General features: G+C 38.8%; 1 protein-coding gene across 10 annotated transcripts in view; it reads right to left on the bottom strand.

Moving 5' to 3' along the window:
* The window catches only part of TTC13 (tetratricopeptide repeat domain 13), an 80,290-nt gene that overhangs the window by 22,548 nt on the left and 40,215 nt on the right, over positions 1-17,527 (bottom strand). For all 10 annotated transcript variants that reach the window (XM_038533928.1, XM_038533923.1, XM_038533924.1 and 7 more), the window contains 5 exons: positions 12,291-12,373; positions 10,537-10,678; positions 10,080-10,254; positions 8,638-8,794; positions 281-411 (listed from right to left, as the gene is read on the bottom strand). In XM_038533928.1, coding sequence (XP_038389856.1) covers positions 281-411; positions 8,638-8,794; positions 10,080-10,254; positions 10,537-10,678; positions 12,291-12,373 — 688 coding nt within the window. The remainder of the gene's footprint in view (positions 1-280; positions 412-8,637; positions 8,795-10,079; positions 10,255-10,536; positions 10,679-12,290; positions 12,374-17,527) is intronic.

The following is a 17,527-nucleotide window of genomic DNA, read 5'->3' as shown; positions in this document are numbered from 1 at the left end:
CTCCCTTACTCCCACACTAAGCAAACCTCTCCCGTGGATAAACTGATCCACAGTGATGACTGAAGACCCATGTTCTACACCTATATGATAGCAACAGCACAAAAACCATGCTGGGGCAGTCTTCTTTCAGAATTCACCGTGAATGAATCTCTACATTTTTGTCCTGATCAAATAGAGATTTTGAGTCAGCACAAATAATTTTTTTACAAAGCCCAACATGGTTTGGCAATCCTTGCTCTTATGTCAGAAATATTTCCATTTTCAGACAGTTTCAGAATACCTCTGTGTATTCTCTTGTTTGGCAGGAAACCAGGTGTTTCATATTGCATCAGTGATCCCAGACGATCAGCTACACAGATCAGCTCTTGTACCTCGGGCTTATAACTCTCAAAATTCTGGTGTAACACATCTCTGGAAGAAACATTATACATATGGTAAGGACTTTTACAACAGATGTCTGGTAATCCAATTTCACCTGAAAAGCAGTCACTTCCTCCACTGGAAAATGAATCCAGAAACCTATGACCACAGAATCTTTACTTTAGTGCTTGGTATCCAACCACACAAATTGAAAGATGGAGTCTTCATGAATGTGTGTGCACAATTATTATCATATGCTTGTGAGTAACAGTGGTAACTAGAGTGCTATTCAGAAGGCACCTATGACCATTATTTGCTTTATAGACTTCCCCAGAATACATAACCTGCATGGACTATCTTTATAAACAAGCAACCAAATCTCTGCCCTGTCTATCCCCTACCCTTGCCCCAATTTGTGTGATACCAAGCATACTTAGAAATGGCCTAGGGGACTACCAGGAATTGTTTAGCTGCCAACCTATTTGAAGACTACCTAACAACATTTCCAATTTTTTTTTTTTTTAACATTTCCAATTTTAAGTTATAGGTTGTGTACAGGTCCCCAAGATCACCCTCCGGTTCAGTAATTCACTAGGAAGACTCACAGGACTCTGCACAGCTGTACTCATGGCTGTGACTTATTATAGCAAAAGGACACAAGCAGTCATCAAAGGGGAAAAAAGCTCACAGGGCAAAGTCCAGAGGAAACCAGGCGCAAGCTTCCAAGGGTCCTCTCTTGGGAGAAACGCACAGGATGAACTCCCCCCAAGTGAAATGCTGCTAAACAGGGAAGCTCATTAGACACTCATTGCTCAGGGATTTTATCAAGGGCTTGATCATGTAAGTAGCCTCTAGCTGGCGAGAACCCAAATTCCAGATACCCAGAAGGAAGTAGGTGTTTAGCAAAGACCACGTTGTTTGTATAATCAGCTTAGGTACAGTGAGCCACTCATCACCTGTGGGAATGGTGCAACGCTCCTGAAATCCAAGTTCCCAGATACCACCCAGGGACCAGCAGATTGTTCTAGGGAAAGCAGTGTAGGCCTGCCATATTAATGCTTTTCTGCATATAGATAATCCTCTAAAAAGGGGTGGCAGAGAATATGTATAACCTCTTTCACCAATCAATTTTCTTTTAATACTTCTGATTATATAATAATTGATACACACAAGAGCCTACAACCTCACTACCCAATTTGAGAACTAGAACAATTATGTCATTCTATTTGTATGCTGCCTTCCCCATCCTATCATCCTCTTGACTCCCAGCGAGACAACTTATTTTGAATTTTGTGTATGATTCCTTTTCTTTTTAAAAATTAGGTTCCATGTGTGTGTCCCTAAAGAATATATTCTGTAGTTTTGCTTATGAACTTTATGGGAAAAATAGATACTGTAGTTTACTGACTTGCTGTTTTTACTCAACTTTTTATTTTACAATTAACCCACATTGTTGCATGGATTGTTTGCTTGTAATATCCCACCATGTGCTGGTATCACTTTTATTCACTCTTCTGTTCATGGCCTTTTGGGATGATTTCCAGTTTTCCGTTTGAACAAGTACTACTATCAACTAGTACAGACCTCCTGTTGGACATGCACACAAGTACCAGGTTTCCTACTAGATATATACACAGTGGTAGACTTTTAAGACTGTGGAATGTACAAATGTTTAATTTTACAAGATTGTGACAAACTGCTGGCCAAAGTGTTTATAGCGATTTCAACTCTCATCCAAAGCATATAAAAATCTTCCTTGACCCCTGCTTCTGGTCAACATTACTATTATCAGACTTTATAATATTTGCTCATCTCGTGGGTGAAAAATGTAGTCAGGTGTATTTATGAGCTGAAGCATCTTTTTCTATGTTTATTTGCCATTCATGCTTTCTGTTGTTCATGTCCTTTGCACAATTTTCTCCTGGTTGTTTCACTTCTCTTTTCAAATTCGTAGAAATTTTTCATAAATAGTGGATACTAACTTTGGGTATTTAATCAGGTTGCAAGTACCTTTTCATAGTTCGGACTTATCTTTTTTCACTGTTTATGGTGTCTTTTGTCAAACAGCAATTCATAGGTTCAACACAGTCCAATTTACCAGTCTAAGGTCTACACTCTGTGTGTCTTAAGAAAGTCTTTTCCACCTGAGGGACCCTGGGTGGCTCAGTCGGTTGGCATCCAACTCTTGATTTTGGCTCAGGGTGGTGACTTCAGGGTCCTGAGATCCAGGCCCCCGTCAGGCTCTGCACTCAGTAGGGAGTCTGCTTCTCTCCTTCTCCCTCTCCCTCTCTTTCTGCCCCTTCCCCTACTCATGCCCACATGCTCTCTTTCTAAAATAATAAATGAATCTTTAAAAATATCCTTTTCTATCTTAAAATCATGAAACTATTCACTTCTATTTTCTCTTAAAATGTAAACAAATTTGCCATTCATATTTAAGATTTTCATCCATCTGGAACTGGATCACATCTACACCATCATAAAAATCAATTCAATTTTTATCCATATGACAACCTAATTGTAGCACTCTCACTAGATAAGTTCCCCTCTGATCCATGGGGATCATGTCAGCCATTTATCTAGGTTCTCCAGATAATGCTTCTTAGCTCTTTACTATGCTTCTTTGGTCCACATGGGCATCTCTGAACCAATACCAATCCATCTTCATTACTATGTTATATCTTGTTTTCTGGTAGAATAAAAGAACCTTCCTCTCCAAGCCTGGACATCATCTTCAGGAGTATCTTGATTACTCTTGGTCCTTTGTTCTTCTACACAATTGATAGAATTAGCTTATCAAACTCCTCAAAAAACTTTTGAGATTTGGAATGGCATTTTAATGAATCTATAATTAATTTGCAGAGAACCAGGGCACTGGGTGGCTCAGTGGTTGAGCATCTGCCTTCAGCTCAGGTCATGATCCCAGGGTCCTGGGATTGAGTCCAGCATCGGGCTCCCCATAGGGAGCCTGCTTCTCCTTCTGCCTATGTTTCTGCCTCTCTCTGTGTGTCTCTTTGAACAAATACATAACATCTTTAAAAAAAAATTTGCAAAGAACTGACTCATCGATATTATTAAACTTCTTATTCTTAAACACAGTATTTCTACTTGAAAACAAGTAACTTACTTGTTACTCTTAGTAACTTAGTAACTTTCAATAAAATTTTGTAATGATTTCCATACAGGCTTTGCACATTATTTGTGCATTATTTGTAAGATATACTCCTAATAAATACTTATTGCTATTACAAATAGCAATTTTTGCTTGTTGCTAGCATACAGAAACACAAAAAATTTTATAAGTAAATTAATTATAATCAACCACCTTGCTAAACATACTTCTTATAATTTGTTTGTAAATCTTGAATTTTTTTTGTAAAAAAAAGTCATGTGATCTGCAAATCTATATAACTTTGATTTCTTTTTCTTCTGTTATGCATTGCCTAGAACCTCTATTTCACTGCTGAAAAGAAGCGATGATTTCAGGCTTTTGGTCTTGCTCCTGATTTTTATTTTTATTTATTTATTTATTGCTCCTGATTTTAATGTGATTATATCTAACACTTCATTAAAATGATGTTTGCCACAGGTTTCTGAGAGTTACCATTTATCAGGCTGAGGAAATACAGCAGTCCCCACCCCCATCCATGGTGTGCTTTTTGCAATTTCAGTTGCCTGGGGTCCTCTGCAGTCCAAAAATATTAAATAAACAATACGTTTTAAAGTGCACATATCTATTATGTATATTGTCATAACTGTTCTATTTTATTATTAGTTACCATTGTTAAACTCTTACTGCGCCTACTTTATAAGTCACACTTCAGCGCATTTCAGGAAAAGACATGTTGCAGCTGGCCCAAACAATGTTTGTGGTGAAAGCATGGGACCTCTACCATCCTGCAGTTGAAAATCTATGTATAACTCTTAATCCCCCCAAAACTTGACTACTAACAACCTACTGCTGACTGGATTTTTAATAATAATAAAAAGTTAACACATTCTTTGAATATGTATTGTATACTGTGTTAGAATAAACTGAGCTACAGAAAACATTCAGAAAATCATAGGAAAAGAAAATATATTTCTAATACTATATGGTATTTATCCAAAAAACATCCACATAAAAGTGGATCTCAGCAGTTCAAACCCTTGTCATTCAAGGGCCAGCACACAGGGTTTAGTACTATCCGTGCTCAGGTATCCACTGGGCATCTGGGGACATGTTCCCTACACATAAGGGGACACTACTGTACTTTGGTTTTCCAGTTTGCTAAGAGTTTTAAAGTATGAATGGTTATCTTTTTTCTACTGGTTTTTCTGTATTTGTTGGCATAATTAATGTGGTTTTTCCCCTTTAATCTGTCAACTGGCAATTATATTTATACATTTTCTGAAGTTAGATCACCTTTTCATTCCTAGGAAAAACCCAATTTGGTATGATATTACCTTTCTTATACAGATGAATTTGGATTTCATTTAGTATTCTTATGCTCACACTTAAGAGAATAAGAAAGGCCTCTAATGTTCCTTTCAGGTACAACCATCAGGTTTGGTATCATGGTTATATTGGCTTCACAAAATGATTTGGAAATACTACCTTCTATTGCCCTGAAAGTTTGACAGAACACTTCTGTGATACCACTTGGGCATGGTGATTTTGGTGTGTGTGGGTAAGTGGGGATATTTTTAAATACCAATTCTATATCTTTAATGATTATAGAATTATCCAGGCTTTTTACTTTTTCTCACACTTTGATAAATTATAATTTTCTAATTAGTCCATTTATTTTTTTGCGTTTAAAGTTATTTGCATGCGGGGTTCCCTGGGTGGCTCAGCGGTTTAGCGCCTGCCTTCAGTCCAGGGCTTAATCCTGGAGTCTTGGGATCAAGTCCCACGTTAGGCTCCCTGCTGGGCCTGCTTCTCCCTCTGCCTGTGTCTCTGCCTCTCTCTCTCTGTATCTCTGATGAATAAATAAAATCTTAAAAAAAAAAAGATGTCCATTTAAAAAATAAATAAATTTGCATGTAAATTTTCATGGCATGCTCAGCATTTTAAGACTTCCAGGAATTAATTTCTATTCTATATCTAATTGTTTTGTAATGGGATAGCCCTACTCATTTGTGGTTATATCTCTTTTTAACATTTCTAATAGTTTGAGTTTTTTAGTTATTTTCATGAAAAAAAATCAATCTCACCAGAAATTTGTCATAAAAAAAAAGACAAAAGTTTGTGACAGAAGTCTGTTTTATATCTAATATTCATTAATTTCTCTCTTCGGTCTTATTTTTCCTTCTTTCTGCTTTCTTTGTTGTTTTTCCTACTCCTTAATTTTTATACCTATCTATTGACTTGCTTTTTTTCTAGTACAACTTTTTACAATATTGGTCTCACTGCATTCCACAAGTATTGGTATGTGGAGTTTTCATGTTTTTTCATTTTTAAAGTATATTCAAATTTCCACTGTGGATTTCATCTTTAATCTGCACTTCAATATGTGTGCTTTTTAATCTCCAAATAAGGAGGATTTTTTTTCCCTTAAAAGTATGTTTAATTGGGGATCCTTGGGTGGCTCAGCGGTTTAGCGCCTGCCTTTTAGCCCAGGGCATGACCCTGGGGTCCTGGGATCGAGTCCCACATTGGGCTCCCTGCATGGAGCCTGCTTCTCCCTCTGCCTGTGTCTCTGCCTCTCTCTGTCTCTCCTGAATAAATGAATGAAATTAAAAAAAAAAAGTATATTTAATCATACTTCAGTCAAATATGATACCAATTATTTGAAATGTATTTAAATATGCATAGCAGTGGTCATTCTTTATAAATGACCAAAGATATACCTGAAAAGAATATGTATTCTTGGATTATGGGGTACATAGCTCTAGAGTAGACTAATATATCAAGTTTGTTAATTATGTTGTTCAAATAGTCTAAATCTTTACTAGTTATTTTTGTGTTTGACTTACTAAAAATTAGAATCTCTCATTAGGATAGTGAATTTATTGATTTCTCTGTGAATTTCTATCAATTTTTAAAGTTATTTTACTAGGTGTATATAAGTTTAGATTTGTAACTACCTGATTTAAACCCCTGTCCTATGTAGTAATAACCTTTGTTCCCAGTAATTTAAAAAAATTTTAGGGATGCCTGGGTGGCTCAGTCAGTTGAGCATCTGACTCTTAGTTTCAGTTCAGGACATGTTCTCAGGTTGTGAGATTAAGCCCTGAGTTGGGGTCTGCATTCAGCTCAGAGTCTGCTTAAGAGTCTCCCTCTGGGCACTTGACGGATGAGTACTGGGTGTTATTTTGTATGTTGGCAAATTGAACACCAATAAAAAATAAATTTATTATTAAAAAAAAAAAGTCTCCCTCTCTGCCCCTCCCCCTGTTCATGCTCTCTTGAGCTCACTCTCTCAGATAATAAACAAAATCTTTAAAAAATAAAAATAAATGTAATAATTTTAAATCTATTAATATACCTATATCAGGATTCTTTTAGTGTTTCCCAAGTGGAACTTTTTCTATTCCCTTACTTTCAATCTTTGTGTCCTTATGACCCTTGTGAAAAGCATTTAACTGGATTTCTAAAACATTCCAATCCAATTGTGTCTGTCTTTTGAAATTTAGTCCATTTATATATACTGTCATTATTAATATATCTGGATTATTTCAACCTATTCTTATTTTTTCTTTTTATTTGTTCCACCTTTTTTTAATTTTATTTAATTTTATTTAATTTTATTTAATTTTATTTTAAAGAACTGAAAGCAGGGTCTTTTTTTTTTTAATTTTTATTTATTTATGATAGTCACAGAGAGAGAGAGAGAGAGAGAGAGAGAGAGAGAGAGGCAGAGACATAGGCAGAGGGAGAAGCAGGCTCCATGCACCAGGAACCCGATGTGGGATTCGATCCCGGGTCTCCAGGATCGCGCCCTGGGCCAAAGGCAGGCGCCAAACCGCTGCGCCACCCAGGGATCCCTGTTCCACCTTTTTAATGGCAACCACCTGCCCTCCCTTTTCCAGTTGATTTAATTTTTTTGTTTTGTTTTGACCTTTCTACTAATATAGAAGCTGTACACTTTGTTTCTAACTTTTAGTACCCACCCTAGATATTTTAAATATTTGTGTATAATTTAAAGCTTTAACACAATATTTAACCCCAATTCCCTTAGAATATTTAATTCTTGCTTTCCCTTAACTTGCTTGCTATTATGCCTAGTATTTTATTTCTGTCCTTTTCATAAAGCCCCCAAATCAGATATTATTTTATATAAACAGTGCTTATTTAGACTTACCAATTTATCATGCTTACCATTTTCCTTTTCTCATCATTCCTTGTTGTATCTCAAATCTTGCCTAAGGTCAATTGCCTTTTTCTTTAATCACATGCCTTAAATGTTTTTTAGTGAATGGCAGGTGGTGATTAATTCAGTTTTTGATTATCTGACTATATACTTATTTGATGTTCATTCACAAAAGATAGTTGTTGCCATTTTGATGTTGAGAGGCTTACAGTCAGTCCAATTATTGACCTTAAGTAGGTGATAGGATTTTTCTTTCTGTTTAACAAATTTTTTCTCCTTATGTGTTGTTCTACTGTTACTTATGATGTGTCTGGATATGGATTTCTTGCCATTTAACTTGCTTTTCGAAAAAAATCTGTGGATTTATGTTTCCTTAATTCTGGGAAACTGTTAGCCTTTATGTCTTCAAAAATTACCTCTCTCCTCCATTCTCTCTTCCCAGGATTTCAATTAGATATATGCTAGACATTCGTCCATCTTTCACATCTTCTATCTCTCATGTTTTCTAACACCTGTATTCTTTGTGATTTTTACAGATTTTTCTTAATTTTTAAGGCATCGCTAGACTTCCAGGAATTAATTTCTATTCTATATCTAATTGTTTTGTAATGGGATAGCCCTTCAGCCATAATGCAGTAGTTGGCCAGCACTGTAATTTCAAACTTTTGGTTTTAAATAATCTGTTTTAAGAGTAACATGGTAATAGTAATGCATATCAACAACTGCCAATAAGTACATTTGAAGTCTGAAGGTTGCATAAAATTATCAGGGAAGGTCAAGGTAGAAGGAAAAATGGTATCCAAGGTAAGTTTCAAGGTACCTTATAAACTAAAATAAATATCTGCAGACATAACAAATCCAGAAATAAATTCCTGAGAAACATGGATAGGAAGCCATTTATTGAGCAAGAGTTCTCATGATGAGCTTATAGTAAAAAAAAAAAAAAAAAAAAAAAAAAGTCATTTTCATTTAAAGCACTTACTTTATATGGGGTTGCAACCCTGGTTGCTCTTCATAGTCTTCTATGAGGAAAGGCAGATTTTTAGCCCAGTGGTCTTTAAAGCTTCCAGGCAGATCCACATCAACGTTATATTCCGTAAGAGGAGTATCAAGGTGTGCGTGAAGATACCGAGAATACTCTGCAGATGGGAGATGAGATCTGACACAACCAAATATTGCTAAAGAAATCATTTTTATTGCTGACTGCCATAGAAATACTTTGTAGCAAATTGTTAATTCCAAGAATTCTAAATGGAGATTCCAAATTATAGTAAGTCACTATTATATGATACAGGGTAACTCAGGGTACCAGGATCAAACATAAGCCAGTCAATCTGGGTCCACTTTGGCTAAGCTTTAATCATCTTTCCATGAACAACACCAAAGACCTCGCTTTTTTTTTCTCGCAGAGTCTGAGAATCCAAGTTCAGTGTCAGACAGATCCTGGTTCTCTATCAACTGATACAAACCAACTGACCATGTATATGATTTCATCAACTGACAGACTACTGCTTATCTTCTACAGAAGCAGGGTAGAAAAATACAGGATATGGAGTACCCCTCTTTCAATCCACAGCTCACATGTTCTACTAAACCAGGAAACAAGAGGAAATTGTAATTTAGAATGAGGAGCTATGCTGTCCAGTAGGCCAGCCCCTAGCCACCTGGCTAGTGAATACTTAACATGTGGCCAATGTGTAGAGTGCCTGGGTGGCTCAGTTAAGCATCCAACTCCTGATTTTGGCTCAGCTCATGGTCTCAGGGTGAGATCGAATGCCCCGTGTTGGGCTCCATGCTGATGTGGAGCCTGCTTGAGATTCTCTCTCCCTCTGCTCCCTCCCCCACTGCTCATGCTTGCATGCTCTCTCTCTCTCTAAACAAAGGAATACAATATGGCCAGTGTGACCAAGAAACCATATTTTAAATTTTATTAATCTGAACATAAAAACTGGTATTTGATTCAATTATTAGAAAATGTCAGTATGTTTGGAACAACTCACATATATGAATTAACTTTTCCAAGTTTAAATTTTATGAAACATAACCTCAAATTAAGAATTTCCAATGAAAATTTAACATCTAAATTGAGATGTAAGCATAAAGATGTACTATAAGTATAAAATATACACCAGATTTAAAAAACTTAGTACAAAAAAGTATCATAAAATAAATAAAAAAGTATCATAAAATATCTAATGATAGGGGCACCTGGGTGGCTCAGCCAGTTAAGCGTATGCCTCTGGCTTAGGTCATGATCCTGGAGTCCAGGGATGGAGTCCCACATTGGGCTCCCTGCCCAGCAGGGAGTCTGTTTCTCCCTTTCCCTCCCCCTGCTCATGCTCTCTTCTCATTTACCCTCATTCTCAAATAAATAAATAAAATATTTTTAAAAAATTCAATGATTGAGCAATTTTTGTGACTTACCTCGGAGATATTTCACTTTCAGATACTCTGGGCTAGCCTTCTGGCCTGGGAGAGGATCATTTAGCATGACTTTGGTCTGTGCTTTTATGCCTTCATAAAACTGTCCCATGGCAACATGGCTGAGTCCTTTCATGTACTGGCACACCTCGTTATAGGGCTCGAGCTGCAGACACCGCTGACATGCAGAAGGAGGAAATGCTCTATTAGTATCAGTACAGTCACAGGTGACTTTTAAGTGCTTTATTCTTTGGTCTGGAGTTGGAAAAGTTTTCCCTCCAGGCTAAATCAAACCAAATATATGCTCTGTAAAATTGTCTATAAGGCAGGGCAGTGGTTTTTCTCCTCTCTTTTTGTTATGGTTTAAACACTGTTCTTGGTCCTCCTCCCTATTCATCCCACTAAACTTTGTTGAGCATTCTGAGAACTGTTACGGTATTTCTCACATGTGGATGCCCACCTTGAAGTTCTTAAGGGCTTCCTGTAGGCTGCCATGGTGATAAAGCATCATTCCCCGGAGCTGTAGGGTCTGCACATGATTTTGGTTGAGCAACAGTGCCTTCTGGAAGCTCTCAGTGGCAGCTTCAAAATTGCCCAGTTCTCTAGGTATTTAACAACAGTTATGAACACAGTGCAGAATATTTCAGTGAACACATGGAGTAAGTCAGCCTCAGAATTACAGTCCCATCTGTGAGTCAGATACCTAGATATGGATGGTCCCTTGTCTATCTTAGTACTTCACAGCTACATACTCTACTTACTTTTCCTGAATTTTACCAGATTATTAGCCCTTGAAATTCTTTGGGGAAAATGAATTTATTGATTTCCAAAGGCAAGTGTTTATTCAAATCCTTTTCTCCAATTCATGATGAGCTCCAACCCCTAAAAAACGATGTGTTAATTTTAGTACTTAGATAAAACCATGTCTCTCCATTGGGGTAAAAAAAAGTATGTAGGTCACAATCATACACAGGTTCCTCATTCTGAATCACATTCATAGGCTTAAAATTGCATTTTTTTTCTATCCAGAAGTTACTTCACTTAAAATCTGATAAATCGTTTCATAATTTAAAATTCCAAAAAAAAAGTATATTTTAGAGTTGTGATCATTGCAGAGTGGAGATGATTACTACTAGCCTTCTTTTACATATTATATTTTTATAAATAATAAAAGCACCTTCAAAATGTCCCATGTGTCAATTTTCTATAAATAACGAATATTTTTAAATAATATAACACTCACTTACATTTATATAGCACTTTACCAATTACTCTGGGTGCTTTCAAATCTGTTTTCAATGTATGTCCCCAACAATTCTGTGGGACAGCAAAGGTAAACATTGTCATTTAAACCCAGAAGGAATACAAAGACACTTTCAAGTTAGTGTAAAAGATCTTCTCCACCACGTCAGATAAATAAGCTCTTGAATTCAGTCCTTCCTGACTGAGGCACCTAACAGTGCTCTGAAGGGGATTTCTGTTACTGTCTCCTTTCTAACTTTTATAGTACCTTGTAAGGGAGAACCCTGAAGCTCAGGGAAGTTATAGACACACAAGTGTAGGATGGACAATTCAGAACTAAAACCAAGTCTCCTGACTCTCAAATCCCAAGCCCCTTCTTTCATGTCATGCAATTTCTTTTTCAGATCAGAGCATAAAGATTTTTGAAAGCCAAAAGTCAGAGCAGCTCTACTACTGGTCAGGGTAATGCATGGGGTCAGGACACCAGGGGGTAGGCACAGCTTCTCAATCCTGGTGGAGATGCATTGTAGCTATATCATAATTAATCATATTGATGATAGGGATGTAACATAATTTTCCATCCCTTTATCTAGGAATCTTCAAACAATCACAGTGATGTGGGAATTAACCTTAATTACTGCCTAGAAAAGCAGCAGTTTCTATGATTCAATAGCTTATAATGCCACTATTCAAAACAATAACCCTAGAAGAAGTAACATTTCTAGACCAATATATATGAAGTGAAGTTGTTTAGAGGGGTAAAAATATATATCATGATATCCTCTGATACATGGTTCTTTCTGTATTCCAGAGAAGGTCTCAACAAGCTTATAAATGCCTATGTGATTCAGAATGACAATTTCTTTTTGGTTAAAAATTCAATTTCTTTTAAAGTATCACTACTACGTGAGGCTCTCTTGTCTCCCCACTCTACACCCTCTCTTCTACCCCAACTACTATTGCTTTTCTTACCTATAGGCCTGTCCCAGGCTTTTATACGCATCAATAAAATCAACTTTCTGCTTCAAGGCTTCTTTGAAGGATTCAATAGCTTCCTGAAAAAAGCATACAGAAAATTATGTCATTTGCATACCTGTTAAAATTTAATTTCACTTAAATCACTAAAGGATTTAAAAATATATTACACATGGTCTCGGAGTGATTTTCTTTTTTTTAATATGAGGACTTCAAAAAAAGAGAGAAGTAGAGAGTATGACAAACTATGAGTCAGGAGGATTTAATTTCAACAGTAAACAAATGCATTGCTATGAACAATGACAGAGCCTTAAAAGTTTCTCTCTTTCAGAATGGGAAAATAGCTTCTCACTACCTATTTCATTAGGGCTTTGGTTACTAATGATATCACCCTCATGTCAACATCATTTCTTTAATTGATAAAGGTCTCATGGAATAAAAGTTTACTAGCTGTGTGAAATAATCTTAAATGATCATAACTAGCAGGATTTAAACTGAGCCAACAAGAGAGACAAAAAAGGCAAGCCAGTGACATTGTTCATAAAAAAAGCAACAAGGCTCCCAGACTGACTATCGGAAGGATGCCCATGATCTACAGGAAAAAGAAACAGTAAAACAAAATAAGACAGAAACCTTGAGATTGGGGCATTTGGGGCACAGCCTCTGCCAGCACGACTCCAGGTCTGCAGCTAGCAGAGTAAGATGGCACAGATGCTATGCTTTAGGGAGGAGCCCTTAGGGAACACACAATGCACCTGGCCACTGTGGAATCCTCTATAAACTGTTAATAAAATGTACCGTTCTGCTTCACAATAAACACCCTAGTCTTAAGCTGTATTCAATGTAATTTTCATTATGACTTGATTATTTACCATAATAAAAAATTATAAAGACATTTCACACTTTTCCCAAGGAAAAGATGTGTCTTACTCTAGTTAATGGCCACAGAGTAGCATGAGCTCTAATGACTTTAATGAGAAAGACTTTAAAACTTCTATATATTTCATATCTGATTAGATAATTCATAGCAAAAAACTACTAAAGAGGTCCTATGCCTTGCACATGGTAGGCACTCAATAAATATTTAATGATTTTAAAGGCACATAATCCTAATTCTTTTCAAAAAATCATCCATTGCCTGTTTGATTTTCTCTGTAGCAGGTAGCAGGGTAGAGGGGCTGGCTTTCAAACTCTAGAAGACTCTAAAAGAGGCAAGCCCACTGGATGTGCACTGTTTGGTAGAAGGATGAGAACAGATAAATTGTAACTCTTAATTAGGCTTCTGGCCCTGGCATAGTCTCAATCTTTTGCGATTTTCACAACTATATTTGTAATTCAACAAACATGTATTGAGCGCCTACTATGTGCCAGGGCAGTGTGACATACAGGGGATACAAAGAGGAGTAATCATTCTCTCCACCCTCGAAGAACTCAAGTCTAGTCGGAAAGCCAATCACTTAACCAGGTTATTGGGACACAAACTAAGAGCTACAACAGAGATAAAGTGAAAGTCTCTGGGAATAGAGAGAAGGGAACAACTAACTGAGCCTGTGACACGAGGAGAGGCTTCACAGAGGAAGTGGCAATGGAGCTAGGCCTGGGAGAACGAGAAGGAATTTTGCAAAGAAAGGGGGCACTTGGACGGGGGATGGTGGTGCACAGTGGCAGGGTACTCAGCAGTGGTGGGGAAGGTGGGAGGGCAGGAGTACAGGTGCAGAGAGGGGAAGGAAAGGACGAGGACGGGGACCAGGCTGGTGTGGAGAGCTGGGGCCAGAGGGGGAAGGGCTCTGCCATGCTCCTGCAGTCACAGCATTACCCAGCCAGCAGTGAGGACTGGGGGCTGCGAGGAGGAGGTGCAGGACCTCACAACACTGATCCTTTGAAGATGACTGCCACAAGCTACAACAGAGCAGCTGGGCGGGACACGGGAGGGAGCGGAGCCCATCAAGGAGGTGGCTGCAGAGGTCCAGGCAAGAGAGAACAGAACCTCAAACTGAGACAGTGTTTCTGTCTGACAGAAAAAAAGGGTCAAACTCAGGAGATATCCTTAAAGGCCAACTAAGAACCTGCCAGCATGGGTCTGGGGAATAAGGAAGGAGGGAGGGGGAAGCTTGGAAGCTGAAGAGCCTGGGTAGAAGGCAAGAGCTTGGACCAACGTAAGGAAGTAGGGGGGGATAGCTGTGGGGTAGGGCAGGGGTGGGAGGAGGTCAGGAGCCCAGCCAGGGCATGGTGGGTCTGGGGGGGTTTGTGGATATCTAGGGGAGATGCCCAGGACACATCTGCTGCCCACTGCACTTACAGCACGCTGGGATGCCACAGTTCTTCAAAGTCTGATTTCTCTTCAGCTTTTAAGAGTCTTTGGTTTCGGGGTTCCTGTCTAAGCACAGCTCTCTACCTCATTCTGCCAAAGAGGGGGACATAGCAGAATCAAGATCTGAAGCCACTGGGAACAAAGAAACTATGTTTGAATGAACCAATCTCTAAGCACATGAACTGGCTGTGAGTTCGTCAGCACAGAAAGTGCAAACATCGCCACCTTTATGCCACCATTGTCCTGGCCAGTGGCAGGCGGCTGTCTCTCGGGCTTCCCTCATTTTTTATAACGAAGAGAATAGCCTCAGGGAACTCCTCAAAGTGGCTGACAAAAAAAAAAAAAAAAAAAAGTGCTTCGGATATACAATTTTTGAAATATCCTTACATCACAGATAAGTTTTCGCTGTATTTTCCCAGGGGAAATCCAAAATGTCTGCTCTATCTACCAGATTGGACAGTTGCACATTTGTCATGTAATATTACCTAAATAATTTCTAATGTATTACATCATAAAGCAAATAAGCAAACCACTTGCTTAATTAATTTCTACATTGCTGTTGACCTAGAGACCGGCTTTAGGACATAATGTAACTAAAATTCATTGGTCCAGTAATACTTTGTCTCTACAGTTAACAAGAGAAATAAAGATATCTAATCTAAGTTCATTAATTTAATGAAGGCATGTCACCACTGACTCAGTTTTCCAATCTGTGTAACTGGGACACCCTCTGCTCCTTCTATACTTCATGGGGATGCCGTTGGGATGAATGAGACAATACGTAAACACTCTGACCTCCTCGGACAGCAGATCTACAAAAATGCAAAGAAAAAGTTCCCATCTATTACACATGTTGATGCTGGGTTTATGAGCACAGTGAAGAGGAAAAAGCTCCAAATAATTTGGCAAGATTGGTTCAGGGAGGGGCTTCTCCTCATAGAATAAAAGCACTGCATCTAAGGTTCTCATCACATGGATTTGGAATAAATCCAACTGAATTTCAGCGCTTGTCCCATGTGAATGTGGCGTCCCTGTTACAGCTCTTTTCTGAAAAATTCTCATTTCAAAGTAACACAAAGAGCCCTACCCACATTCCTAAACCTGGTTTTAGAATCCACAGTGAAATCTTCTATTTGCATTTGTTTACTTTAAAAAATTTTTTTAACCTCTCAGTACTGATTGCCAGTATTTTTTCCATTTCAAACCTTTGTTTTCCTCCATGAGATATTCTTGGGATAGACTTGGAATACAGTATGGTGATTTTTGAATTTTTAAATTTAAGGTGACTGACAGAAGGTGAGAGGAGTGGGGCAGATACAAGATAAGCTGGAAAAGCCCATCTGGCAGCTGCTCAAAACACATTTTAAATAACTGTTCTCCACATCTATGGCTGCCGGTCTGACCACTGGGGTAAGAGTCTCCAGGAGGACCACCCTCCACATACTTGCAGGAAGGACAGTTCGAAAGGAAACCTGCACAATTCTTTCTGGTTTGGTTTGGTGTTTAGTGGATGGGAGTTATTTTTTCTAGTCTATGAAATGGAGATTAAATTAAATGTTCATATGTAACACAATCTGTAATAATTAAGATCTGATCCATGCTCACAGCTCCTAAAGTACTTTTCACACACGTTATTTTATGGAATCCTCACAACGCCTTCACAAACCCTTCAAGAGGCGGACAACAGAGTCATCTCTACATGACAGATAGAGAAGGAGTGGCTGAAAAGCATGAGTAACTTGGCCAGTGGCACAGTTTGCAGGATTCAGAGCAGAAGCTCAAGCCAAGGCCTTCCAATTCCAAATCCAATGCTCTGTCCTTGAACTTCACATATTCAACTAATACTTACTGAGCACCTACTATATGATGAGCACTGCCCCTAACACTGGGGATTTACAACCTAGGCCTTTTTAAAGATATACTGTCCCAACCCTCCAAGAGTATATGCATCATCCTCGAACTACTTTCTATAATAAAATGCATGCTCGCTCATCCAGAGTACCCTTCCCTGCCACGTACTATTGAAATTCTTCCCAGCTTCCAAAGTTCAAGTGGAGAACCACCTGTCTGTGAAGACTCTCATGACCTCCTAGTCAGCCTGAAGTGTTTTTCATCAACACAGGCTGACTCTCAGGCCAGCCCACTTTTCAATCAGATGGTTTGGGTGGGTCCTACACTAGAGCTCTGACCCTGTGCCAGCTATGGATACACAGGACACCACTGTGAGGTCCCAGCTGGGTTCCCACCCCCCAGAGAAGGCTGCTGCACATTAGGTCCTCAGCACACTCAGCACTGGACCAAGGGCAAGAGGCAGAGACAGGCTGGAGATGACACTGCCAACCCCACATGTCAGTCAGCTTGGACGACAGGTTTCCTATTTCCTCTGGTTCTTTCCCTGCTAATAGCAGGCTCCATGAGGCAGCAGCAACGGGCCTGTTGGAGAAATATCTCCAGACCTGCTCCTGCAGCCCCCAGGGGCCCGATCAGGTCTCCCGCTCTGATCAGGAGTGCTGCTAATGTCTCCCAAAGGTCCTCTGCCCCTAACTTCCCCAGCTACTGGCATGTCAGAATCCACTTCCTAAATGGGCAGATTTGGTCTCAGTGACATACCTTCTCCCAAATCTAGATTTTGCAGCTCCTCTGGGCCTATAAATTAAAGTCAAGATGCTCAGCATAGCACTCTGGACATTACGGGACCTCCCCTGGGCAGACTTGCCAGTTCACCTCCCCTACGCTCAGACCCAACCATTTGCTACGCCACAAACTGGCTGTATGTCCATGTTCTAGGCCAGCACTCATGCTTTTCCTATCAGCCTGAAGTAGCTTGCTGCCCCCAGTCCACTCCACCTGCAAGGCCCTGGACAAGGTCCACTTGCTCTCTGGAACCTTCTCTAATGCGGCAGTTTAGGTGAATCTTTCTTAT

The sequence above is a fragment of the Canis lupus genome, chromosome 4, assembly GCF_011100685.1.
Source record: "Canis lupus familiaris isolate Mischka breed German Shepherd chromosome 4, alternate assembly UU_Cfam_GSD_1.0, whole genome shotgun sequence".
NCBI lineage: Eukaryota > Metazoa > Chordata > Mammalia > Carnivora > Canidae > Canis > Canis lupus.
The sequence above is the reverse complement of the archived record's forward strand: the minus strand, read 5'-3'. Positions and strand labels throughout refer to the sequence as shown.